Source organism: Daucus carota, chromosome 1 (assembly GCF_001625215.2).
Source record: "Daucus carota subsp. sativus chromosome 1, DH1 v3.0, whole genome shotgun sequence".
Classification (NCBI taxonomy): Eukaryota; Viridiplantae; Streptophyta; class Magnoliopsida; order Apiales; family Apiaceae; genus Daucus; species Daucus carota.
The window spans coordinates 33933778-33960953 of record NC_030381.2 but is presented as its reverse complement, the minus strand read 5'-3'; the positions used below and the strand labels follow the sequence as shown (position 1 = coordinate 33960953).

Genomic DNA, 27176 nt, shown 5'->3' with positions numbered 1-27176 from the left:
AATTCTATGTTTTAATTTTTTTTATCTATATATTGTTTTTATACAATATGGTGGTAAATAATTAAAAAAAAAAATCAATCTTGACATTATTTGAAATGTAAAATATTATGTGATTTTATTGTTAATATCCTTTTATATGTTACAAAAGAAGTGGGACAAATATATAAATTTATATGATTGAGCAACCGAAACTTCTCTCAACATGCATGATTCCTATGTTTGTCACCCGATACCGCATAGCAGTGTTAAGAGAAATTTTATATAAAATACTTACTCAAGATAAATACACTGCATCTAGAAGATTAATATTACTAAAGGAAATTTTTCCCAGCACCACCAAATAACCAAATAGATCCACATGACTTACAACTATATCAATTTTGTGGTCGTACCAACAATTTTTCCTTGCTAACTATACATATTTATCAAGTTTAAGCATGGCACGTTTAAGCATTAACCTTCTGTCGATTGTAACGATATCTGTCATCATTTTTTTGGCTAGTGGAATCTCATGAACCTTGCAGACTTTCGGACGAAGTTGAAAATTTCGCGAAAAAAATACAAAGTTTATTTTTGATAACTTACATTTACAAGCTGTTTAAAAGGGCACGGTTCAGCCTCCCGGAAACTGTGTGCATTCTCTTCTGATTCTTTTTTTTTATATATAGAAATTCTTTGATTGTTTTTCGGTCATTAGTTCATTTACATGTATCTTATTCTTTGACTGATCAGTACATTGTATATCTCCGTTGCAGATTAACTTGTATACTTTGAATTATGATGATATAATTTAAGCTTGTTACTATAGAAAGTTAAATCCTGCATCACTAAATTAGAATTAAGAAAGGATTTGCAAATGCCAAAATCTACATAATGTATTAGATATCAGGAATTGAGACTGATGGGCCTATGATTTCTAGGGGTTCTACTTCAAATCTGTTTTTTTTTTTTTTTTTTACCCATTGGCACATGTTAAAGAAAGGTGGTCAAAGGAAACTGAAGAAAATTCAAGTTTAGCTTTTTCTAACAAGTAACCGGATTCTTACTAATTCCTCAACAAAACAGAAAACTCCGTGAAACCTCAGGCTGAGATTTAATGACTTTCATGACTAAATCTTCATATAAATATAGTTTGAAACTGAGCTTCAGCAACTGCATGTCTGTCCTCCATACTGATCTTATTAACTCATTCAATTTGGTGTTCCTACCTAGAAAAATGAAGCTGAGAGGTCTTCAGTATGATTTCCAGAACTATATTATTAGTTCTTGTTCTTACCACCATCAAAACATATATGATATAGCTCATTGAAGCCAGACACTGAATACATTATTAGTGTTATTCTACAACTACCGGCACTTAAAAGGGAAGTAATCTGGTAGGTGTTGGGGGTGGTGAAAATCAGGGCTGTAAACGTCGTACAGGGTCTGTGAACAAGCATGTCATGACGTAGTTTTTGTGCATTTTTTGTATTTTAAAACTTGTGTTCCCATTTAGTTGTTGCTATACATGGCTATAACATTTATTTCATCCAAATCTATATACACAAAGTTTGATTATTTATGTATACAAAGTTCCAATAAAGCAAAAAATAAGATTGTACACTACACAAGCATTCAGTTCATATAATATGATGAAGTTCAATAAATTTTATCAATTACCCAATCCAGGATTGTGGAACAGAGCTTAAAAACTTGTTTTCTCTTTTGGTTGCGTGTCAGCAGGAACTTCTTCTATCATGATCTAATCATAACCTGCATAATTAACATGAAATGTTAGACTAAGCTAAAGAAATCCTAGGAGCACAATTCAAGTAGAATTGACACAAAGTAGTGGCAGGATGTGAAGCTGAAAGTTCAAATCACAATTAATATTCAACTATAACTATATAATTTATGGAACGATAGTTTATTCCTATTTTAGTATGCAAAAATGTCAATCAAGGACTTCCTATTATTTAAGATAATGAGTATGAACAGATTCATCTTACAAATTGATATTAATTGAGGAATCATTGTGAAAGAGCGGTGGAAAGCTTTTCTCTCAAATCCACAAGGACCTTCGGATATCGCTCCCATAGCCTTCTCTTTGACCTCTTGAGCCGAATTCATATTCTCCTCACTAACCTCAACAGATGAATCTCTAGAGACACTCGCTTTAAATATGTTGCAGCACGGCGATCAACGTGATTGCATTTGGTAACCAATATGGCAATGCCTGCTTGATTAAATTCAGCAAAATTTCATGAAATATTGAGAATATATGAGACAAGACTCTGCTTATGTTGGATGCTTCAGGCCTCATATGGACCGATTTACGCAGTCAATGAATGATACACATACATGTAATATAAGCGGGAGTCACTAGTATGGTTAATGAACCAACAACATAATTGTATTTGATAATTAATATGCCAAGGTCTGTGTAAATAAATTCAGCTAAGTTTCATAAAAAAATATTAAGCATATATAGACAACACTCTGCTTATCTTGGATGCTCGAGGCCTAGTGCGAACGGACTTGACAGTTAATAAACGATACATGTTTACGTAATAGAAGTGGGGAGTCATTAGGCTAGTTAATATACCTTCTCACTAATTTTTATAGTCTGTATGATAATAGCGGGATAACTCAACTTTTGAAATCATCTTCAAAACAAGCAATGCATGTATCTTTATTCTTTAAAATTATTTTAACAATATGCTCTCAAGCAAAGACTTATACACAATCAATATGTATTCACTTTGTCCTCTAACAACATATGACATATACTCATCTGCAAAATATATGTTCATATGTGTTTGTAAATGCCAATCATCCTTAAAAACCAACAATGATCGATTTGAGTTGCATAAATATTTTCGTTTCGTGCAATCTGTTTTAAAAAATTTATACCAAAGGCATAGGCGGTTTCTGTTGAGATTTTTATTCTGACGACCATCAAAATTCAAAGCATACAGAAATGTTAAGTGCTGCAAGAATTAGAGATGCTTTAGGGCATGTAAAGGGAGAAAATAATTTGCTCGGAAAATTGCTGTATTAGGAACATTTACCAATCTTTTCCACACGTCGAACTTGCATGATAGAACCACCTAATCAGTGGTGGAGCTAGAAATAAATAAGAGCAACACTAAAATAAGCAATAATTTTTTTTATTAACATACAATCAGCTATCCTGCATAGTTCACAGGTTGCTAATTGCTATGCTATTCTAGAGACTATTTACACAAGAATTAATATTAGACATAACCAGGGTGTAGAGAAGACGACCATAAACTCCAGTAATAATATGTAAATATATGTTAACAGAAGTTCAGAATGGCTAATGAGTTAAGGTTTATAGACTATTAAAAAAAATTGGGCTGGTCACACACTAAGTAACACCCACTTTCTTTACTTGTACCAACTATTTTGTTTGCTACAATGTATAAAACATATAAAAGAAATTCTGAACTCAGAGTACTCGAGAGAACCCTCTAGGTTCTCTATCCCTCCACCCCTGCACCTAATTATTTTTTTAAAAATAAATCAATTAGTTTGTCATAGACTCATAGTTAATAAATTCTTGCTACTGGTATTTTTCCGGTTTATAAGCTTTTCTGATCTCAACTTTTCTCATCTCCTGGGTGAGAGATAAAAAAACAATTATTACTCAAAATGCTCCTCACGTCCCAGTTCCCGAAAGAATAGTCGAGTTCGGTTCGACTGTTCATCGATCTGGTGAATATATATGCTCCAGGGTGGTAATACGAGGTCTAATTAAACTCAAATTCTATTCATATGCATTAATCAAACACCATCTAATCATAACTAAATTTCTTTACCATACCAAACTATTGAACATAGTTCACCAATATAGAAAGCATCAGTGTAATAGCAAATTGTTCAAACTTACGGATCATACGATAGGCCAACATATAGTAAAAGGAAGCTTTTCAATTTCCTTTCACTCAATCAGTATTAGATTCTTCAGACCTACAAATGTAAATAACACTTTAACAATACATCATAAAAGGAGAATGCATACTTACGGAGAATCGAAGATAGAAATAACTTCAACACAAGCCGCTCACCCTCTTGAATAAACTGTTCAGAATCTCTCTAATCCAATCTTCTGTGTAGCACCAAAAATATCTATAACCAAAACAAGACCCTTGAATCCAACAAACAAACACCTTCAAATCAACAAATAAATTATAATTTAAATGGAGAATACTAATGTGCAACAGGGGTTGCAAATAGATCTGGGGGAGCGAAAATAAAAGATGGAGTGTCACAGATACGAGGGAAAACGAAGAGAGAATTCGACGGTGGTACTCCGGTCTGTACTTTTGATGCATACAAAAATCACACATGAGTACATGACTCAGCAGCTGTTCATGCACAAATATAATGAAGGGGTGCAAAAATTACTGGGGTACTGTAAAGACAGAGCCCATAGTACAAGAGGGATAAAGAAGTAACTTCAGCTCAGTAAGTGATGGGCAAAATTGTAATTTCACACTATTTTTTTGGCTCACCTAAGTCCTTGTTTCAGCATTATATATATAATAGACTATTTTTTTGTTCCAAAAGCTGCAGCTTACGTCTTGCTTGTAATTTTTTTTTTATTTTGTCATATTCTTGCTTGTAATTTGTTTTACACAAATCGATTCTCTCTTGAAATCATTCCAGGAGTTTGTTGTTTTTTTTTATTAGCAAGGAAGTATACAGAAATACTTGCTGAAAAAGAAAAAAAAATATATTTACCTAAAACATTAATTAAAAACTCTACCTGCTAATATACTCTTTAATAATAACTAGCAGAGCTCCCCGCAGACACCCTTAATAAAATACACAACACTATTAAATAGTAACGAGTAACATTCACAAAAATTTATCAATTTATCATCCACCTGTCAAGGAAGTGCCCTTGTCTTCACTGCATACTCGGGACAAAGGTGCCAACAAACCCAATGATAAAGCCAAGAATGCGCCGAACTGCAAGAGCAGATGGATCTTATAAACATTTTGTACAAGGAATAATGCAACATAAAAATTCCCATAATTAGCTCCAACTTGTTAATCCTGCTCAAACCGAGTGTATGAGTTACAAACAAGAATAACTTAAATATTTTTCCAATTATTAACCTTAATTTTCATATAAAAATTAAAGTATCAATAACTAAACAATACCTCTGGATCTTAATAGTCACAATTCATTCGTTGACTTGGATAGCTTCTATTGCTGCCATAGAGGGATGGAAGGTATGACATTCTCAAACGTTATCAGAAGACAAGGATATAAACAAATTCAGAAGAGAGGGTGGTGTAAGGATCTGCAATGTATCAGTTTAGTAGTAAATCAGATGAATGGACCTTTATATCGAAGTTGCATTACAGTAGAAACTAAATCAAACATTCAAAATTTCGGTGCATTTTGACTTCTGCATCACCAAATTCCTACATATTCCCCTCGTATAGTATAGTCAGTACTGGTACTCGTTAGCAGATATACATATGGTTGTAAACCACCTTTTAGTATTCACTTTAGATTCCAAAGAAGATATGAATCAACTAAACTATCGAGCGATACATCAGAAATATACAACTGCATAAAACTATAAAGATCACCTATTCAACATGCTAAGTACATATAACTGAAGCTTGACTAGATTGATGCATTCTTGCTTAGATGCATATTAACTTACATTGATTGTCCTGAATTGCATACACTCGAAGATCAACCTATTAGATGTATAATCTTGACTTTCATGGTTCTTGTCACAAGGGTGGCCTCCCTGTTACATCTTGCATACTTATGTGTAAGAGGTCCTAATGACATTAAGCAATACTTGTGCGTTTTTGAGATTGCTACAGATGGAAACTACTAAATGTCATTAAGCAATACTTGTGCATTGCTTGAGATTGCTACAGATGGAAACTACTAAATGTAGACCTGAATAATCATGAGTCTTCTACCTTTTCTCGTAACTCACAGTCTCACATCGATGCAAGTAAAAAGGCGTACAAGATTTTTCTGAGCTTCAGTCAGATATTGGTACATAAGCGAATATGACATCTGACAAGCTGCAAGTTGGTTGGTTGAAAATGTACAACCTCAAGTAGTGGTGAACAGATGCATAGCACCAAAATGGATAACATTGTGGCCATTTCTGGAATAATTTTTGTTGTAAGGTTCTCGAAAGAAAGAGGCTATAATGAACTTCTACAAAGTTTACGAGAGAACACAGAAGCCATGTGCACATCACCATAAACATTTTACTTAAAGAAGCGCAAATCAGGAGTAACTTGAATGATAGCTGTTACATCAAATGTGTCTTGGTTACGTTGTACAAGGTATTGGGTTCTGATAGAGAAAATACAAAGATTTTGTGGGTGTTTGGTTTCATATCTAAAAAACCGGTTTCCGTTTTTTAAACATGTTTTTAGATAACAAATGTTTTGTTCTGTTTTTAGACAATAATTTTCAGAGATATATCACTAGAAAATAGTTTTTAAAAAACAGAAAAATAAACAGGACCAAAAACCACATTATTTTCCTGGAACTGTTTTCATGTTTTTGAAAACAGAAAACAGTATTTTAGTTATGAATCCAAACAACTTATTAGCCTCCGATATTCGAAATTTCCCTTGCTATAGCCTATAAGTACAGCCTACAGGAATCAAGGCACCTTAATGAACAATATATATTGCAACTATGTATCATAAATTATATATTAGTATGTATAAAGTATAGTGTATAGTTAGCAAAAGAAATAGATCAACTCAAAAAACATATTGTTGCTATATTTTATTCTTTTTAGATTACGGTTGCTTATTTTCTTCTAGTACCGTGCATTTCGAAAATTTGAACTATCGGAGTCATCTACTGATATTATCTTTTATAAATATATACTATAAGGGCAGATGCAAAATAGAATATTGTATATGTTATTAAACGTCATATATAGATAATGATATCATATATTTTATATATATATTTTTTACTAAATTAATCACTCAGTCCTAAACAAATGTATTAGAAACAATGTACATATATTTGATTTTATATTTTAGTTTTGTATATGATTATTGATGATCGGATGATATGTTACATCTTGTATATTATTCTGTTCGATTATACATCAACATTAGTTTTGTCCAAATAGTTTCCTTTTTATTTCAAACATCAAAAAGAGTAAAAAGTCCTTACTGCAGTGACACATTTACTAAAATTGAGATAAAGAGTAAGAGAAATACCTTCGATCAACAATTTGATGACTTCCTTTTATTGTTGGCGGTTCCAGCTAGCAAGTAGCTACGTAGCAGCATCATTGCGTGCATGTTCTCCGGGTGTCCTTGCTAACGAAAGACTTCAATTTCAATCGTTCACTCCTCTTGTAGAATGCTTCCAGCTAAAGCCTAGCTATCCTCATCTTTATCCTGAAATTTTTCTATGTTAAGCATATACTACGTAATTGCCAAAGCACAGCATCCATCAGATGCACTCCATAGTTATCCCTTCCCCGGTTCCCCCTCTATAAAAATCATCCCCTTCCTTACTTTCTTCTAAAGCTCTGCATCTAAGCTTTTTCCCACATCAATTTCCTTTTTTGCTTCGCACTTCAGTTTTATCCCCACACCTTACAATATGAGAAATTCAGTCTTCCAAGAGCCTGATGAGATAACAATGAGCATCAATGATGCTCAGAAGAAACTCAGAGCATCAGTAATTGTGCCACTCTTGTATTTTGCACTATTTGTATGTGTGATTATGTCTCTTATGCTTTTCATTGAACGGCTGTACATGACAGCCGTGATCCTATATGTTAAAGCATTGGGGAAAAAGAGATACACACAATACAATCTGGATTCTGTGAAAGAAAGAATGGAACGGAATAGAGAGCATCCGACAGTCTTGATCCAGATACCTATGTACAATGAAAGTGAGGTAAAATTATTACTTTACCTGTACACTTTCCTTAACAATTAGTATATGTATAAATCATTATTTATTGTATCGCATATAAACTCTACAAAACAAGATTAGACTAAGGCTCTAGATCCCAAGTATTTAAAACTTTATACTATTACCATCAGAATGAGTGATTAGATACCAATCTCTGCGAGCTTCACTATTATCCATCTGATCCTAAATTTTTTTATGTCCAGGTATACAAACTCTCAATTGGAGCTGTATGTGCACTCTTATGGCCACAGGACCGACTCATTGTTCAAGTTCTTGATGATTCAACCAATACAACAATAATGGTACTTAATTTAGGCCAATCAAAATAATTTTGGAAGTATACTAACTAGAAACGAGTTTAACCATCTAGTGTTCACATGCAGACGAATGTACAGGCAGAGTGCAGGAAATGGCAAAATCAAGGCGTGAATATTAAGTATGAAAATAGGGCCAACAGAAATGGCTATAAAGCAGGAGCTCTGCGGGAAGGGTTACAAAAGCAGTATGTCGACAATTGTGAATATGTGGTGATATTTGATGCAGACTTTCAGCCTGAGAGAGATTTTCTTGAAAGAACTATTCCTTATCTAATTGATAACAAGGAACTGGGGATGGTTCAGGCCAGATGGAAGTTTGGTAAGACCTATGAAACTCTATTATGCTCATAATTAACTCCAAAACTACTTCACCAGTTCGATAGAACTCTAGTGTTGTGAAGAGAGTACTAAGATATTTATATGAGGAATTGGTTAGATTGTCAACTTAGTTCGTCAAGTTATTGCATAAGAAAAAGTGTCTGAAATAATCAAAGCTTTTAGTATATTTTTTTTGTTTCTCAAGGTTATAACCTAATGATATTTTTATCCTAGTTAACGCGGATGAATGTCTTATGACTCGTCTCCAAGAGATGTCACTTAACTATCACTTCTCAGTTGAGCAAGAAGTAGGCTCCTCAACATGCCAATTTTTTGGATTCAATGGTAAATCAAAACCCCAGTATAAATCAATATAAGCATAACGAGTGAAAAACAACTCCACAAAACAATTTCGATATAATTCTTAATCATTATGTTCATAGGTACCGCTGGTGTATGGCGAATTCAAGCAATTAAGGATGCAGGAGGATGGAAAGAGCGAACCACAGTGGAGGACATGGATCTTGCAGTCAGAGCCAGTCTGCAGGGTTGGAAGTTTGTCTTTGTAGGAGATGTGTCGGTAATTTTATCTCACCCTGTAATTTTATTCTTCAATCCAGCAGCATAAGTTCAGAGAGAATTTCAATATTCTTTTATAGGTTAAAAATGAACTACCGAGCACCTTCAAGGCTTACCGATTCCAGCAGCACCGCTGGTCATGTGGTCCAGCCAACCTTTTCAAAAAAATGACAAAGGAAATCATGCTTTGCAGAGTAAGACAACTCCGGAGTCTAATCACACCAAAATCAAAGAATCCAAAATAAAAATATCACAAGCAATTATTATTTAACTTTCAAAGGAATTACAATTACCTTGTTTTATTTTGCAGCGCGTGTCTGTATGGAAGAAGATTCACCTCATATACGCATTCTTCTTTGTTAGGAAGATCGTTGCACATTGGGTAACCTTCTTCTTCTACTGTGTGGTTATTCCTGCATGCGTTTTGCTTCCTGAGGTTTATCTTCCAAAGCCATTAGCCATATATATTCCAGCAATCATCACAATTCTGAACACTGGTGGCACTCCTAGGTAGTAATTCTAATAACTGTATTACATTCCATTTAAGAGATATATCATAACTTCCAAAAAAGATATTGATTAACCTGAATTGATATGCTGGCAAGCAGATCCTTGCATCTTCTCGTATTCTGGATACTGTTTGAAAATGTCATGTCCCTTCACCGAACTAAGGCATCAATAATCGGGCTATTGGAAGCCAGTCGAGTCAATGAATGGGTTGTGACGGAAAAGCTTGGCAATAGAAGAAATAACCAAGCTAGAGTTTCTTTTTTTAAATCCAAATTCCAATGTGGAGAGAGGTTATATTTAATTACTCTTGCTCTACTAATGTTTTGTAAAAATTAGGCTAACAATAGGAAACATTCATCATTTTCTTGTTTGTAACTCATACGCTGAATTTGAACAGGATTCACAAGCTGGAGTTCATAATGGGGATATTCATGCTTCATTGTGCTGTATACAACATGTTGCACGGCAATGATCACATGTTTGTATATTTGTTCTTGCAATCCGGGGCGTTCTTCACAGTAGCATTTGGTTTCATTGGCACGTTTGTCCCAACTAGGCAGTGAATATCTGAGAATAAGCAATGAGGAAGACAATGACAAGTTGGTGAATGTTAATGTTTATGAATATCACCCCACTTGTACAAAACTAGTTTGTATCTTGTCAGGGGTGACTTCTGGTAATGGTGCGAAGAGAGGTGCTTAGTTGCAGTGTAATGTATGTATGGTTATATGCATCTACCTTAAAATAAAGATTGTCCCCTGTGTGTTTAAAACGGTTTCAAAGATACTGTACTCAAACCTTTTACTGCATTTTCAACAATTGGACTTCTGACTTGGTAATATGTGATAGACAACAATCAAAAGTCATTTTAACCTGCATCCCTATAAATTGTACCATTTAATTATCCTCCAAATAAAAAATTAAGGGTGCATAAATCCTGCAGCATCTAGGGAAGAGTAGGTATTAGGACTGTTCTGAAATCTGATTTCGATTTTATTAGCATACCAACGTAGATCATATTATAAATCTAGTATATGTCTGTAATAAAAGAATAGGATACACACTTATTTATCATCTTATCCCTGTCAAAAACATTAACTTGAATCCCTTGATTGTCCATAATGTATATTGTTAGTGCTTCTCCTATAAAATCCATAGAATGCTTGAAATTATTTACTAGTGTTCATCACTAGGGAGGTACATCTGACTCTAGATGATATCGAGAATTTGTAATTCTTGTCATATTCAAGCAAGATTCAAGGTCTTTACAAGATTATGTTGGTGGTCAATTGGGGTTTTTACCATACCCTTCGACTTTTGTTGGTTTACAAAAACTAACTTCAACACGAAATCACATAGTGGTGGAATTCATTCGATTTTAAAATGCTATAACACTGTAGAAATCAGGCACAAACTCGAAAGATTCTTACGAGACAAAGCCTCTCTCTAGCTCGGCTTAACTCAATCAAACTTAACAGAATCAAACCGATACGTATAAAGAGTACAATTCCTATATCCAAAACAACAATACAGACCCTCACTAATGTTTCAATCTTCATCGTGTGAGTATAAGAATTCAGCAGTACATGACGCAATTACAATTTATGCAAAATAATTAACCGTTTGCGTAATTCGTGATAATGTTAATTGATGATGCTAAGTAGATAAATATCGATAACTGAGCATATAAAAATATAATTAGACTGGAAATAGGCAGATAAAATGAATGAGTAGATGATAAATGAAGAATGCAAAGAGGAAGATGAAGCAACGTACTTAGAATCAAAGGCAGCGGCAAATGGACGGTCCAGATGCATTTGCGTTATTCGTGATAATGTTGAATTGATGAGATGTTCGCCGTGGTGACGTATTTGACGGAGATGAATGTGATAATCACCCTTTTAAAAAGAAATATAAAGGTACTTTTATCGAATCTTAATTTATTTTTTTTGTTATACTCCTTAATATCCGGTTTTATTTCTTATTTTTTTTACGATTTTTCATTACTTTAAATGAATTTTGAGGTCAACAGGTGTTTGATGGAAGGTTTGAGAGAGGGGGGATTTGTTGAAAGGGTTGTGGTTTAGTGATCGATGAGGTCAGAAAAGCGGTGCCTGTTGAGGACATTGTTTCTTGGAACACTGTGATTGCAGGGTATGCTCGCAATGAAGCTTTAAGGATGATTAGGGAGATGGGTAGCGATGAACTACAGCCTGATGTTTTTACTCGGTCTAGTGTACATATTATTGTTGAATATGTGGATGTTTTAATAGGGAAGGAGATTCATGGATATGTCTGAGGTGTGAGCTTGGAGAGGATGTTTTTATAAGAAGTAGCTTGATTAATGCAAACTGTACAAGGACGTGAGATTCGTATAGTGTACTTTTTTTGTTGCCTTGTCGGGGTTAGGTTGCATGGAACAGTGTTGTTACAGGTTGTGTACAAAATGGTTTGTTTGATGAATGCTTGAACTTGTTCAGGCAGATGGTGATGGCTGGAGTTAGCCGTTAGGCCTGTTGAAGTTTCTTTTTCAAGCATAGTTCTTGCTTGTGCTCACTTGAAAACGCTGCTTTGAAAACGCTGCTTCTGAGGAGGCAACTTCATGATTACATATTAAGTTGTGGTTTTGATGCTAATGTTTTTATAGCCTAGCTCCCTGGTAGACATGTATGCCCAATGTGGGAATATTAGGATTGCTGGATGGATTTTTGATGATATAAATAGCCCGACATGGTGTCATGGACAGCTATGACCTATGATAATGGATTATGCTTTACAATGGCAACCTCATGATGCAATATTCTTTCATGGACAGATGATTTTGGATGGAGTGAAACCCAACGATGTGGTATTTCTGGCTGTTTCCGCTGCATGTAGGCTGTAGCCATGGGGGAATGGCAGACGAAGCTTTGAAATATTTAACAGTATAACTGGGGATTATGCAATCTCTCCCTGTTTGGAGCACTATGCTGCTACCTCGGACCTTTTAGCTCGAGCAGGATAATTGGAGGAAGCTTACAGGTTTATCTCTAACATGAAAACTAGGCAAACTGGAACTATCTGGTTAGCTCTGTTGACCGCATGTAGATCTAACAACAATATTGAACTCGCTGAAAAGGTTTCGAAGAAAATAATTGATCTAGATCCCAAAAATATGGGTGTGTGTGTCCTTTCACCTAGGGCCTATACCGCTTCTGCGAGAGGAGAGAGGCAGCAAATTTGCGCTTTAGTATGAGAAACGAAGGCTTGAAAAGAAGGCATCTTCTAGCTGGATTGAGGTCGGAAAAGAAGTACATGCTTTTGTAGCAGGTGACGACTCCCACCCATCTTATAATGACATAAGTGATGCCCATGATGCTCTTTTTCAACAGAAAGAGCTAGAAGTATATGTACCAGAGACTACCTAGGATTGCATGATGCTGAAGAGGGACAAAATAGGTACTTCTGTTGAGGCACAGTAAGAACTTGCAATAACATTTGGTTTCGTTAGCACTCCTAATAGGACTGTGATCCAGTTAACAAAAAATCATAAAGTGTGTGTTGATTGCAACACAAAATAGATTTGGTTCAGAGTATCTTGCGCTTGATGTTATTCCAATGTATTAAATTTGAGTATTATTTCAGTATCGCTTGTGATGATTTTTTTTTTTTTTTTTGTATTAGATACAGTGTCAGCATTAAAACATTTAATTTTTGAGTTGCAGTCTCTTGTATTGGATGTATAAGTTGCATTAAGTTTTCTATGTAGTTTTTTTAAGGTAATATTATGTTCACTGCACTTATTGTAACAGTATTGAGTTAAGAAACGTGATTTGTTTTTTTACAGTTAAATGAGTTATTGTGAATCTCTTTGTACCGGACTCCTCAGTTTTATTTAGTCAGTAGTACTAATGCCTATTTGTTTCACTTACTAATGTCCGTTGAATTGTGATCACTTACATTTTGCAAAATTCAGAGTTTCAGAAGATAGCATAGACTGCAGAATGTTTGTCCAGCAAATTCAGATTGGAAGGTAAGTTGAGTTCTTCAATGAGGAAGGAAACCACTAGTGATTGGAGAAAATGTTCAAATGCACCTAGAACAGAGGAAGCACCTTCTGTTGCAACAAAGTAGAAGGTTGCAGCCGCCAAGCATCATACTAAAGAAGCATTACAAGGAACAGATCAAAACATACAGGAGAGAAGGGAGCAGTATGATCCTTGTGCATCAATTTATTCTGTTATCAGGTTTCTGTTACTACCAGTAGTCAGTTCTGCATTATTTTGTCTTTTTCATTTAATTTTGAATCAGTTGACGCTTACATTTTAAAAAGCTTGATACACGTGCGTGTAGATCGTTGTTCTTAAAAATTCTCCTCGATTCGTATAAGTTGATATATTATATTGCACCTGTACCTCTGAACTCCAAACTCTTTATTTACCGTCCTCATGTTTGCAAGGATCTATGATTTCAGGTCTTGTGAGGTTTCTTCATCTGTAAAAGTTTAAAAAAAAAATCTGAGTGTCCAATTTATTGATGTTATGTGCTTATTCTTGCAGGTTGACAAGTAACCGCCACTGCAGCAAAGGCATGTGAATGGCTGAAGGTTTATAACCCTACTTTAATTTGTGTGCATTCTAATCCCGTTAAATCTACAAAGTGAAACATTATTTTCAATTACTCTAATTGATCTGACTGAATAAAATATCTGTTAGTAGAGAAGCTTTTGACTTATTTAGTCCAAAGTTAGGATATCAGAAGTATAAACATAGCAAAAATTATATTTGTTTGTACTTTCAGTTTTCACCGTGTCGTATGCTCTCATCTAAGGCCGTTTATTTTATTGGCTTCACCTGATAAGTTTAATATTAAAGCTAATATGAAATGCCTAGATTTGGTACCCGACCCTGTTTTATTTTTTTTACTCTAGCATCCCCATGTACAAATGACTATTGTAAAATGCATTATTTTAAAAAATGTGTGAGTGCCAGCAAATATAGCTTGAACCTTGGTTTTAGGTGATTACTTCTAAACTTCAGTTTTTTTATCTTTTCAGCAAAACTGAAGAAAAAGAACTCAAAATGCAGAAGACCTGCTGTGGATTTCCATTCCAGTAAGATCACTCTCCAAGAACTCAAAACGCAAAAGGCCCACTACGTATTCCGTTCAGGTCATGATCTGCCATGTTTCACATGACAAGTTATTCAGAAACAAAATAAAGAGGATTGTCCTGCAAATAGATTATACGATTTATTAGTACTGGAAGTTTCAACGGGAACTAATAAACTGAAATATAGTATGCTGAAACTCGACAGCATTACAGTTCTGTAGAATTGTAGGAGTTGTGTAATCATTTCTAGTCGTTCTGAATTATATTGCGCAAGCAGTATTTGTTGTAACTGTAACATGTGTAATATAACCTTTTTATGCCTTTGTATAATAATACTTTAATATGTAAAAGCATCCTACAGCTGCAGAAAGCTTCTTCGCCTCTGAAGTCTTACCTTCCAAACTCAGTTGGCAGCAGGATGGATCTGCTTGAGCTGAACCTCGTCCCAATTTGTTCATTACTGCAGAACCGTATCATAGCTAAGCAAACAAACAGTTCAAAACTTAGCAAGGTGGTTGTTTTACATTTGGCAAGTCTATTTCTGGTCTTCTGTTTCAAGTTGCATATGTTCTCCGCACATGTGTTGTCATCGTTGTTGTTCCTTAATTTTTTGTTAGATATTTTTAGTCAGATAGAAGTGCTTGTAGTTTTGAATATTGATAGTATATGATCCATTTTGTAACTTCCGTCAACACGTTTTAGGAGAGCTAGTCACAGGGAACAAATCATTTAGGGAAAGTCTAATGAGGCTCATCAAACGGCCCTTTCCGGTGACAAAAAAGGGACAAATAATTACGGCCTGATTGATGATGTGTTCCCCACGCCGGTCCCTTCTCAGGACAAATGATAGATTCAAATCATTCTGGACTGATTGATATTAGTCTGATGAGAGGAAGCATGAGGATTAAAATATAGAGAAAGAGGGCTCTACATGTGTTTCAATTAGTAGATTATATAAAAGAGTAGTTTATTACTCTAGATGGTATCCTGGTGATTTTGCTCTTATGTCTTGATGTATACTTGCAAGTACAACTATGGTTCTTATTATAAGAGCAAGTCCAACAATGTCCTAGTTAGAGCCTCAAATATAATATAAAATATGATGTCCTAGTGATTTAGGACATGGTTATGTAAGTTCAACTCCAACAATGTGCCTTATTTTCAATATATGTTTAATATTTTATTATTAAAGTCTTCCTTTCATCATTAAAACACAATATAAAGTAGAGAGAGAAAGAGGGTGGATATAAAATTTTATATTAAAATATTGGATATGGCAAGGAGAGAGGTGCCCTATTAATAGGGCTTGAAGAGATTGTCCTAGTGATATAAGGCATCACTAGGACACTTTTGGATCAACATTTTTCATCAAGTGCCTTAAATTATAACTTAAGACAAGTTATAGGGCTTCTCTTGGACTTGCTCTAACAGGAGCATCTGTTAGGCCTGGTGCCAGTGTCCAACCCTGTCTGCCAATTATTTGATCACAAAATATGCTAATTGTCTGTATGGTTTAGATCATCTTCTGCTGAATAGCATGAAAATTTTAGCAAGATAAATTTGTTAAAACATTTGGACTCATCTGAAATATATGAAAGTCAAGAAAGATTGATCAATCAAATAATAATAATAAGGATTGCCAACAAAAAGTCAAAAACAGCTCAAACGATTACTTATTTTCTCTTAGCTCTCTAAAAAAGCTGAGCCGCGTGTTACTCCCAATTTACTAAACTTGAGCCAAATGACAAAAAGTGAAAAAGGTTAAAGATATTTCTGATTAATCATCCCATATAATTAGGAGTAGTATTGAATCGCCCATATATTCATATAAACTCAATTTTGTTGTTTAAACAATGTATTAGGCCATGACCTCGTCTTGCATGAGTTCAGCGATTTTTATATATGTTTTTATAAATTCACGAGAATCAAAATATTTCTAATTATAAAATATGCCAATCATAACAAATAGGGAATTTTCAAATTTGGTAGAATATTTGAATATATACTCAGATGCAAAATGAAAACTCCATGCTAATTGTCAATATATAGATAAATACCGTGAAAAAACATATATTAGATCATTTCCTATTATACGAATAAAAACAACTAAATAAAATAATATAAATATTGATTTTTTTTGAAACAAAGGTGTTAATCTAATAATAAAAAGCCATACGGCATCTACACCAATGATCGAGTCGAACAAACAGTGATTTGCAATCGCCTGTTCTCGTAAAGAGACAGTTAAACGATATTTTGAAGAAAATGTATATACAAATACAAGTACCCGCTTCATGCATCCTCGTTGAATTACTGGTACCCTCTTCATCATGCCCTGACAGAGCTATCGTTTGAGCTATCGACCAAAACGGCGATTCCATACAAACTCTCATCACCAAATCAAAACCCCGCTTACAATTAAGAAGCGAAAAACAAAACTCTCACCAGGGAGAGAAAACAACCTTAGATCTGAAGCAAAACCACAGAAACAAGAGAAATCGAACTGAAAATCCACCCGCTTGAAACAGAGAAGAAAGACAACGAAATCTCCGATGATTTTAGATCTAAGAATTCTCCCGAGAACAGATCCGGAGCAGAACCACAAAAAAAAAAAAGAAATCGGGCTAAAACTCACCCGTTTGGAAGAGAGACAGCGAAATCTCCGATGGTTTTAGATCAAAATTTCCCGGGAAGATGTATTATTCAAAAACTAAGAAGAAAAACAAAGCAATCAAATGATTCGGGGTTTTCCACCGGTGAAAACCGATGGAAGCCCCAGGCGGCTACGACAAAAGAGGGGCTGGGCTAGAGAGAATTAGTGTTAATAACTTAACCAGTTAACCGGCTAATATAAATATTGATTGTTTCTTTATTTTATTTTTGGCACCCGGGTGTCTCTGAGACAAAAGAGTATAAACCCGGCTATCCAATCGTGTCCAAATATTGATTAATTTAAAATTTATTAAATGTGATTGTTGCTCGTTTAAAATTGATTATAAAAATTTATTATTATTCTAAAAGTAGGTGGTTAATCCATATTTCATAACTCGTCGAACGGATTAATTATTCGATTATTAACTGATTAATTCTTGTTTCATGTCTTCTTTGATTAAGTGTAATTCATTTTTTTTACAAAAATAAATCCATTATATTATAAAATATTAGATTATATTTATTCTTTATATTATTATGAATAAAATATAAATTACAACAAATATCGTGAAATTTTTGAAAAAACAACGGAAAATTTGACAAAAATTACACTCTCACTGATTTTTTTTATTTTTTTTTACATATTATTTTATGATCGTTCTTTATGCTCCTGTATATACTCCTCCATCACCCTCTTCTTCCTCTTCATTATATCATCCCTTTTCTCTGTCTCTCATTCCCCTTTTTCAGAATCAATTCTTACCAAACCCCTTATTTCTCTCTCACTTTCTTTTATTACACAGATCCCTCACTGTACACATACAAACATCTATATCTATATATCACCCCTCAAATATTTCACACTATTTCTTCAAATCCTCATTATTTCTTGAATCTTTCCCTACTTTAATCATCACTTTTTCACTTGTTTAGTCCACTCCTAAGCCAATGTATCATAAAGTTAGGATTTTTACATCTAACTTGTTGTTCTAGCCTACTGTTTTGTGGTTTTAATTCAATTAGACTTTAGGGTTTCAATCTTTTTGTTAATGGGGTATTCAAAGTTCTTGAAAGTTTCAATCTTTATTGGTAGATTGAGCTTAATATTTGTTGTTTTGCTTTGATACAGTATTTTATATGACCCATGTATGTATAATTGATTATGTGCTTGTAATTTTGGGATCAGATGTTTTGGGGTTAATTATTTGATTATTGGACAGGTGGGTTAGTGTGATCGTTTATTAATATTGCTTTTCTTGTTGGATCTGAAATGATTTACGGCTTTCAAGATCATATAGTGTGTTAGTTTTTGTTAGTTGTATAAGAGTGAGAAACTGGGTTTTGATTGTTTATCTGGGGGATAATTTGATTTGGTTGATATGGATCATGTTGTTGGTGGCAAGTTTAAGCTTGGGAGGAAAATTGGAAGTGGATCATTTGGGGAACTTTATTTAGGTATGGTTACTTTGTTGTCGAGATTTTGTTTCTCACTGTTATGTTGTATTTTCAATATTTACTCAGTACTTTGTTTCGATTTGTTTACAGGAGTAAATGTGCAAACCGGAGAAGAAGTTGCTGTTAAGCTGGTGAGTGATGTGTTTTTAATAATAAATTTTCAAATGCTAGAGACTGTTTTAATAAATTGTTGGTTGGTATATGTAACTATATGTTTCGATTACCTGGAATAAAGTTTTGAGATTTTGTTATGGTATGTGTTGTTTTACTATATCTGGTTAGCATATCTGTGATATTTCAGAAACTATCATTTCGTCAGATGACGCACACTAATCCTACTTGTTTATTATGAAATGTGATTGCTAAAGATTTATGTATTTGCTGTACTGGGTAGCTTAAGGTTATAGCATAACATAAACCTTATCAGTCATGGCATGTGGGGTTGTGACACATAGAACCTTGAGATTCTTTTTTCTATGCATAGAAAAATTGCACCTGTTTGGGAGAGGAGAATGGCAGGAGAATATCTGATAAGCTAGGAATATTTGTGCCAGAATTCAGACGAAAACTTTAAGATTATTGGTTTTTGAATTCAAAACTTGTTAAGTTTAACAATGTGTATAACCCTAATTACCTACTCTTTTCTTTTGTCTATTGTGTCTTAAGTATAAGAGCGCTAGAAGATGGGTACCTTAGGTGGAAATATCCTGTCGTATGTTTTGGAGAACAAAGGCAACACATGTACAACAGAGTAAATTATTACAAATACCAAAATTTGTTTGCTTTGGTAGAATTCTGATATCTTCATTTTCGAGTAATTATTATGTGCTTATTGATTAGGCTTTTTTTCAGCTGCTAACTGTGTCTTCCCTATAACTAATTTTGGTGGTAAAGTTAGTGAATTTGTAATAAATTTGTTACCCAACACGGGTTGAATTTTATATTATGCGAAAATAACTTTGGAGCATTTATTCTTGAGCTTGGCATACCTGATAGCCCAGATGTCAAAACTTTGGATTAGTGTTCCTGATGGTCTTATAGTTGCCGTTTTAAGTGTGAATGTCGTCTTTGGAGGGTAAACATGGAATTGTTTGTTTTTCGGATGAGATACTTTGGTTTAGCCCTTAATCAACATCATAGAGATGACATTCCATGATGCATTCTGTTATGTGATGACATTCCATGTGCCTCTATTGGAGATGCTCTGATGGGGGTAAAAGAATGTAGATGAATATTGGTTGTTCGACTGGTATTGATAAGTAGATCTACAACAGAAGAAAAAATTTCACATATCTGGCTTGGATTGAAATATCTTTGGCAAATCCACAAAGCTGTATGCTTTCTGAAACAAACCTGTACAATCAATGTGATTATTAATTCAGGGCAAACTTTTTAGGGTTAATATAGCAGAGGCTGAGTTTCAGAATGAGGTATCAAAAGAAAAGGAAAAAAACCTTTTTTAATATACTTCAGCATAATATACGTTCCACTACTTGGTAGAAGATATTACATGTGTGTTCTGTCCTTGTAATGGTAATGACAACAGGATCGACATCTATAAGTAAGACCTTTCATCCTTTTGCTTGGTAATGATATTGGGAATCACAGGCGTGTTCCTTGATTTAAAGTGTTGTAAAATAAGAACTCTGGATATATTTCTTCTCTATTGAGGCTTTAAACCTCAACTTCTTGGTCGAAAGGGGAGCTAGGAATGTTGGGCAAACACCTCCCGAGTCCAATAAATTGAGATCTAAAACTAGGGAGGTTTATCTGTTCTTTAGTTTTTAGAAATAAATACTTTTCCATCTGTTTGAGTTTCTTTTACTGGCAATGACATGAAGATTTTTATTATTCTACTTGTATCTCTCAAATATTAATTGCTGGCATCTCCAGCTCTGCATTGCTTAAGAAAGCTCTTACAAGGTCGTCTTTTGTTTTCCTTCTTACCTCATTTCAGGAATCAGCCAAGACCAAACATCCTCAGCTCCACTACGAGTCTAAGTTATACATGCTACTCCAAGGGGGAAGTAAGTTCCCACGTCCTATTCTTCTGTTTCAATTATTTAAGAATTTTTTTTAACATATTTAAGTGTTTGGTCATATTATAAAGCCGGTATACCTCATCTCAAGTGGTTTGGAGTTGAAGGGGAATACAATGCGATGGTTATTGACCTTCTTGGACCAAGTCTAGAAGACTTGTTTAACTATTGTAACCGCAAGTTTACACTTAAAACAGTGTTGATGCTTGCAGATCAGTTGGTAAGTGCTTTGTGCCTTGTATATTGTCTGTCTTATTGTATCAGTAGCATTACTAACGTTTACCTTTTTAATCTGTTACATATAGATAAATAGAGTTGAATATATGCACTCAAGAGGTTTTCTTCATCGTGATATAAAGCCTGATAATTTTTTAATGGGGTTAGGGCGAAAAGCAAATCAGGTATGTTGTACTACAATTTAATATTTAATTTTGTACTTCTTCATTCAAGTTGAAGCTGTTGGTAAATGCATCTTGAACTATTTCACTAGTGTATACTTAAGTACGTACTTGGAGTAGTAAACATATCTATCAAATTTTCAGATCATAAAAATGTGGATTCATCTTATTTTTAAAGTGCTGCCATGTGGGTGCTTATCTATATACATGCATGTGTGTGTGTAATAATGCACGATGCACCAGGCTTATTGTTTCTGCATTTGATCGAGTACATGTACGTGCAAACATTTTACTGGCACTACCTTTGAATAACAAATAAGTTCAACACTTCAACCTGAGACGTGTTTGGGTGAGGACTATCATCCTACTTATATTTGTAGGTGCCACTTATTTTGAGAAGTAAACAAAAAACTAAGCATTCTCTAGGATTCTTTTCATGAATTTTTACACTTCTTAGCTATTTAATTGTACTTGACTGTTTGTGCTTTGTTTCCTTTATGACAGGTGTATGTAATTGATTATGGCCTTGCTAAAAAGTTTAGGGATCTTCAAACACACAAGCATATACCCTACAGGTATTATATCCTCTCTATTTGTGATGTTTTGCTAATGTGGAATCCTAACTTTCCGAACTCATTTTTAAAAAAAATCTTGATAATGGCAACCTATATAGATTCGTAATGTTCTACTCTGTCAGTTGATGAAGATTACAACTGTTTTTATAGAGATCCTACACTTGAAGAAGTGAAATTACTGGATAATAGGAACACGCCCAGTAGTGCCCAGCTCTAATGAAGCTAAATGGTTCAGCTCGGGGTGGTTGAAGTCTTGCTGATATCGGACTGTAACAACCTATTCTTCTGAAATACTCCCTGTGTCCCAATTTTGTCACTTTGACCAAATTCTGGTTAAATCGACCAATTTAATATTGAAAATTGCTTATATTATATTATAATAATTATTATTCCAAAAGTTATGATCATAAGCTATATTCAATGTATTATAAGATTCAATTTACAAATTATAAAAAGCATCAAGGATAAGTTTTTATTTGAGGTCAAAACTTGGTCAATTTGACCAACAAATAAAAATTAGGCCAAAATAAATGGGACGGAGGGAGTTTCTGTCTAGAGTTCTTGTAGATAACTATCGCCATCTAAGTCTAAAATATTCCTAAACAGAATATACAAGTACACTTTTTTCTTCCTAATAAGATAAAATAAGCTACAAATCAAAATATTAATTACACATTACTATCAAATTTAAAGTGACAGACAAAGTTCCGTGTAGTAAAAGTAATATTGACTTTGCCAAGTAAAATCATAAACTTATAGTTGGCCAATGAAATATAAGTGTCTCCTTGCTTACTATTTAAACTACAACTTATTTGATGAGTATTTAGACACAAGTTGTAACTTAATATATTTGACAATTAGCTTGATCTGCATTATGAGCCTTTCTCATGCAACCATAGTCAATAATTGTATACTTTTTTCTCCTGTTATGGTCACCCAAAAATGATGCAGAGTAGCAAAATTTTTCAGCTATTTAAAACTTTCCTTTGATAATTGCACCCTTTACATTCTCCTTATCCATAAATAACTCTTGTATTCAAAAAGGCAAACTTCATTATTAACAACTATTTTTTGCAGGGAAAACAAGAATCTGACAGGAACAGCTCGGTATGCCAGTGTTAACACCCACCTTGGAGTTGGTGAGTTGCTTCACTCTCTTCAACTTCTACTAAATATCTCTTTGTTATCTATGATAAGCCACTTGTTCTTGAGTAAAAATTGCAAGATGTGCTGATTTTGCAGAGCAAAGCAGGAGGGATGATCTGGAATCTCTGGGTTATGTGCTTATGTACTTTCTGCGTGGAAGGTATATATAATTTAAGCCTAAATGATACTATTTCTAATTTTTTAATTTGATGTGGTTCTTTACTTCTTTCCTGTTTCTATTTGGATTTTCTAGCCTTCCTTGGCAGGGACTAAAAGCTGGCACAAAAAAACAGAAGTATGACAGAATAAGTGAGAAAAAGATGCTAACTCCAGTAGAGGTATTGTTTCTCCCATGAGAAAGAACACTTATTGAAATTTGATTGAACTTGTAACAAATTCATATTATATGCAGCAGCCTGAGCCTACTGAAAAGAATATAATGGAATTGATGTTCTGCTGTTTCATATTTCCAGGTGCTTTGCAAATCTTACCCATCGGAATTTATATCATACTTCCATTACTGCCGTTCCCTGCGGTTTGATGACAAACCAGATTATTCATATATGAAGAGGCTTTTCCGTGATCTTTTCATTAGAGAAGGTTATTTTCTTCTAGTTCTTTTTTGTTGGTGTTATCATTATTCCCCTCCACTTGACCCTGAAGAAACACCCACATTAAATTTCCTAAATTCATCTTATCAGTGTAAATCCTTAAAGTTGATCCCGACTTCTTTCACATTTTATTTATTTTGGAGTAAAATATTTGTCAACTCATCAATACTGGTGCAGGGTATCAGTTTGACTATGTATTTGATTGGACCATATTAAAGTATCCACAGATTGGTTCCAGTTCAAAATCACGGGTATGTAGTACTCTTGAATTGCTGTGTAGAATTTCCAGTAATTGAATCAGAACTCATGTGTATATTATTCCTCTTATTTTCAGCAGCCAAGTGGGAAATTACCTTTAAATCCTGGACCCACTATAGATAGAGCAGAAAAGACACCAGGTATATGCCAAATAGCTTCAAGTTTTGAAGTACATTTTTTATTAAGCTTTCATGCTTTGCTGAAATTCGCATGTTATTTTGATATTTGCTAGATTCAGTATGGCATTCCCTTCGACTCAAAATTTCATCTCTCTGCCTTTGTATTTCACAATTTTATTTTTTTAAAAGTGGGGTCACTATTTTGAAAGCAGATCAAAAGTGATTGCTTCTTACTTTTTTGAATAAAGAATACTAGTCAGCTAAACTTCTGCTTTGCTAATATTTTTCTGTATAAATGTTTTTAGTCCCATTGTCCTACTAAGTGAAGATCACGAAAGTGTTTTTTATAAATGAAAATGTTCATTAATTCTATTGGCTAGTAATGAATTTAATGGATTTGAGTATGAAATCTGATTATGTTATGTTCTCCATTTTTCTTCATTTAGTGAAGCGAGAGATGAGAGATCGATTGTCTGGGGCAGTTGAGGCGTTTGCTAGACGGAAAGGTTCTAGTTCTGGTGCTAATCTGCGTGGTGATCACTTAAGACACAGATCTTCTGATAATGTACCTTCATCAAAGGATATGGTAAGATTGAAGTTCACGTACTGATGTCACGATTTTGGGTAAAATTGATCTATAGTTCTGTAAATATCTAGTTTTGACAGATGCTTTTTTCACTATTTGCAGCAAGCCGAACCAGTAAGAGGACGAGTTTCTCGAGCTGCTAGTGCTTCAAAGAGGGCAGTCGCATCAAGCAGTCGGCCTAGCTCCTCTGGTGAACCCAGTGAAAACAGGCTAAATCGACTGGGATCAGGCAGTGGTCGTCTGTCGACCACCCAAAGGATCCAACCTGGTTTTGAGCCAAAGCCATCATCCTTTACCCGAGCCTTACCATCAAGAGGTGGCCGTGATGATGCTCTCCGGAGCTTTGAGCTGCTTACCATTGGCTCGGGAAAGAGGAAGTAAGTGTTGCAATCTGTTTGCATCTTTACTGAGCCAGTATGTTTCTTTTTACTTATCAACATCTCCAAGGACCCTCCGAGCACCATGGTATCTTTACTATTCCAACGAAAAATAAATTTGAACTCGTTTCATGTTCAACTGTTTTTTCCTGAGAAATGTAGCAAATATGTATTACAAATTACATTGAGGATTGCACAAGTATACATGTGCCAAGATGTGAACAAGATAATTATAAGAACTACTGATGAAATACATGACACAAGTGATAAACTTAATTGCTTGTTCTTTTTCTACATATCTGACTCCCTTTTATACGGAAGTTGAATTGATAATGAGATTTGCTTTATCAACTTGTTTCTCCTTTACTTCCGGGAGTTGATTTGGATGAAGTGCATTTGGATCAAGTGTTGTGAATTTTGGTCATTCTGTATTTGTGTGCATTAATTCATTCTGATTATTTATTTCGAAGTCAAGTGCCAGCAGTAGTTTTGCATTGTAATTTGTAAACACTAAATATACCTGCTGCTTTGACAGATTTTTTTTTGCTTGAAAAATAGAACTCAGAAGTACTAGTGATTTGTTAAAGCTGATTTCTAAAGTGGTTGATAATAAGTTTATGGAGGATATTATGTGGTGTACATAGTGTTATAGAAATCGGTAATCGGTTAATCTACCGATTTAGGATTAATCGGAGTGAAAACTTGGATGTATTTTAATATTAAAATATTATTTAATATTTAGTTATTATGTTTTGGTTATTTATTAATAAATATATATTTGCTATATCATAAATTCTATAATTGCTCATATTTAAAATGATATAGTATTTTACTTTTGCTAAATCATTATATATATTTCGATCAAGAAAATTTTATAATGACTAAAAATTTGAATCGGTCGGCGACATTGCGAGGATTAATCGGGGATTTTTAGAGCATTGAGTGTACACATAAATATATGATATATAATGACAGGTGTGATCATAATGCCACCAACTGCTCACTGCTGTCACACATTATACTTCCCTCTTTGACCGGGAAGGTTAGATCTAAGACATTTATAAGTTGGTGTTAGAGTTGGATGTGGTGTTACTTATAACATTACCTTCTAAGTGAGAATAGTACTTGTGGAGGAAGTGGTCGTAGTACCTTGTTGTGAGTTCGCCTTTCATTTTTATTATGCTTCTTTTTTCTTCGTTATTTAACTCGAGGTCGTTGGTGTGGTGTGTTGCTTTGTTGTGAATTGTGAGTATAAATTCAATGTTAGTTCTGCTTCTCTCTTTTTCACTGGAGGTTGGTGGTAATGGCAGTAAGTGCTGGTTGTGCTGCTTTGCTGGCTATAATATAGTAATATATTAGTAATTATCTAAAACTATAGTAAGAAGTTTTGGGTTATACTATATAATATGTATAATTATATTATCTAAAGTCATACCTAATAAAGATAGAGGTTTTACAAATGTAACTAATCTAATTTTAGTCATCTATCTTTTACATGTCAAAAAAAATCGAGAAATATAGCAGGATCAACATCAAATTAGGAGGTTGAGTATTATTATAATAAGAAACGAGGTTGAGTATTATTATAAAAAGAAATGTCCGAATGGAGTTGAGATTTGTTTCAATATTATTTATAGCATCTCTTTTTTAACTGCTTTAATTGCAAAATTCAGAAATTTTATTAATTTTATATTTTTATCTGCAGTATTCATGAATTCTATTCAACTACGTGCGTCAATTGTTAAATGTGTTGAATATCGATTTTTAAACGTGTTAGATATGTGGATTCCATATTTTAAATTGTTTGAGTAGTTTTTTTTTTTTTTGATCAAAAATATTATTTTGTTATTTTTGAATAATTTAACATTAAGTTTACATTCCAGAAATCAAATTTGCATACTTTCCTAGCGACACGAAATGAACTCCCTTCTAGATAGATTTCTTCTGATAGCCTACCATATGACCATGTCACTGTGACCTGTGACTGTTTCGCAATACCCACTTTGTGGCTTTTTTCGAGAAAAATTCGATTTTTATGATTCGTTTGTGTGAAAAACCCGAAACACTTATAAGAAACAGAAAATGTTAACTTTTGTTTCACTTCTTTACCAAACAGTTTAATCACTTCTAAGTTTTAATTTATTTTTCATTTCTGGTCTATTTTTTCATGAAGCATTTTTTTTAAACATATCTAAACAG

At 34.0% G+C, this 27176-nt stretch overlaps 2 protein-coding genes and 1 long non-coding RNA gene across 5 annotated transcripts; 2 read left to right on the top strand and 1 right to left on the bottom strand.

The window, feature by feature from the left end:
* Positions 1-351: 351 nt before the first annotated feature.
* Positions 352-4763, bottom strand: LOC108204218 (uncharacterized). Of its 2 annotated transcripts, XR_010285394.1 has the most exons (3): positions 4071-4763; positions 1989-3972; positions 352-1752 (listed from the first exon to the last, which is right to left on the bottom strand). It is a non-coding gene; the product is annotated as an uncharacterized LOC108204218 (long non-coding RNA). The 2 variants fall into 2 exon arrangements; XR_010285393.1 differs by having other exon boundaries at positions 1989-4763.
* A 2482-nt stretch (positions 4764-7245) lies between these two features.
* LOC108204216 (glucomannan 4-beta-mannosyltransferase 1) lies at positions 7246-10235 on the top strand. The gene is made up of 9 exons (XM_017373547.2): positions 7246-7930; positions 8152-8250; positions 8332-8584; positions 8818-8928; positions 9027-9163; positions 9243-9356; positions 9473-9672; positions 9771-9962; positions 10070-10235. The coding sequence occupies exons 1-9, from the start codon at positions 7631-7633 to the stop codon at positions 10233-10235; spliced, it is 1572 nt and encodes a 523-aa protein (XP_017229036.1). The 5' UTR covers positions 7246-7630.
* A 7851-nt stretch (positions 10236-18086) lies between these two features.
* Positions 18087-25273, top strand: LOC108204855 (casein kinase 1-like protein 10). 2 transcript variants are annotated; one of them, XM_017374498.2, is made up of 14 exons: positions 18087-18868; positions 18959-18999; positions 20826-20895; positions 20979-21127; positions 21213-21308; positions 21810-21880; positions 22958-23019; positions 23123-23186; positions 23280-23364; positions 23500-23626; positions 23815-23888; positions 23972-24035; positions 24461-24600; positions 24703-25273. In XM_017374498.2, exons 1-14 carry the CDS (start codon positions 18793-18795, stop codon positions 24979-24981), a joined length of 1398 nt encoding a protein of 465 aa, XP_017229987.1. In that variant the 5' UTR covers positions 18087-18792; the 3' UTR covers positions 24982-25273. The 2 variants fall into 2 exon arrangements, with proteins under 2 accessions (XP_017229987.1, XP_063936945.1); XM_064080875.1 differs by having other exon boundaries at positions 18124-18868; positions 23975-24035.
* Positions 25274-27176: the final 1903 nt, after the last annotated feature.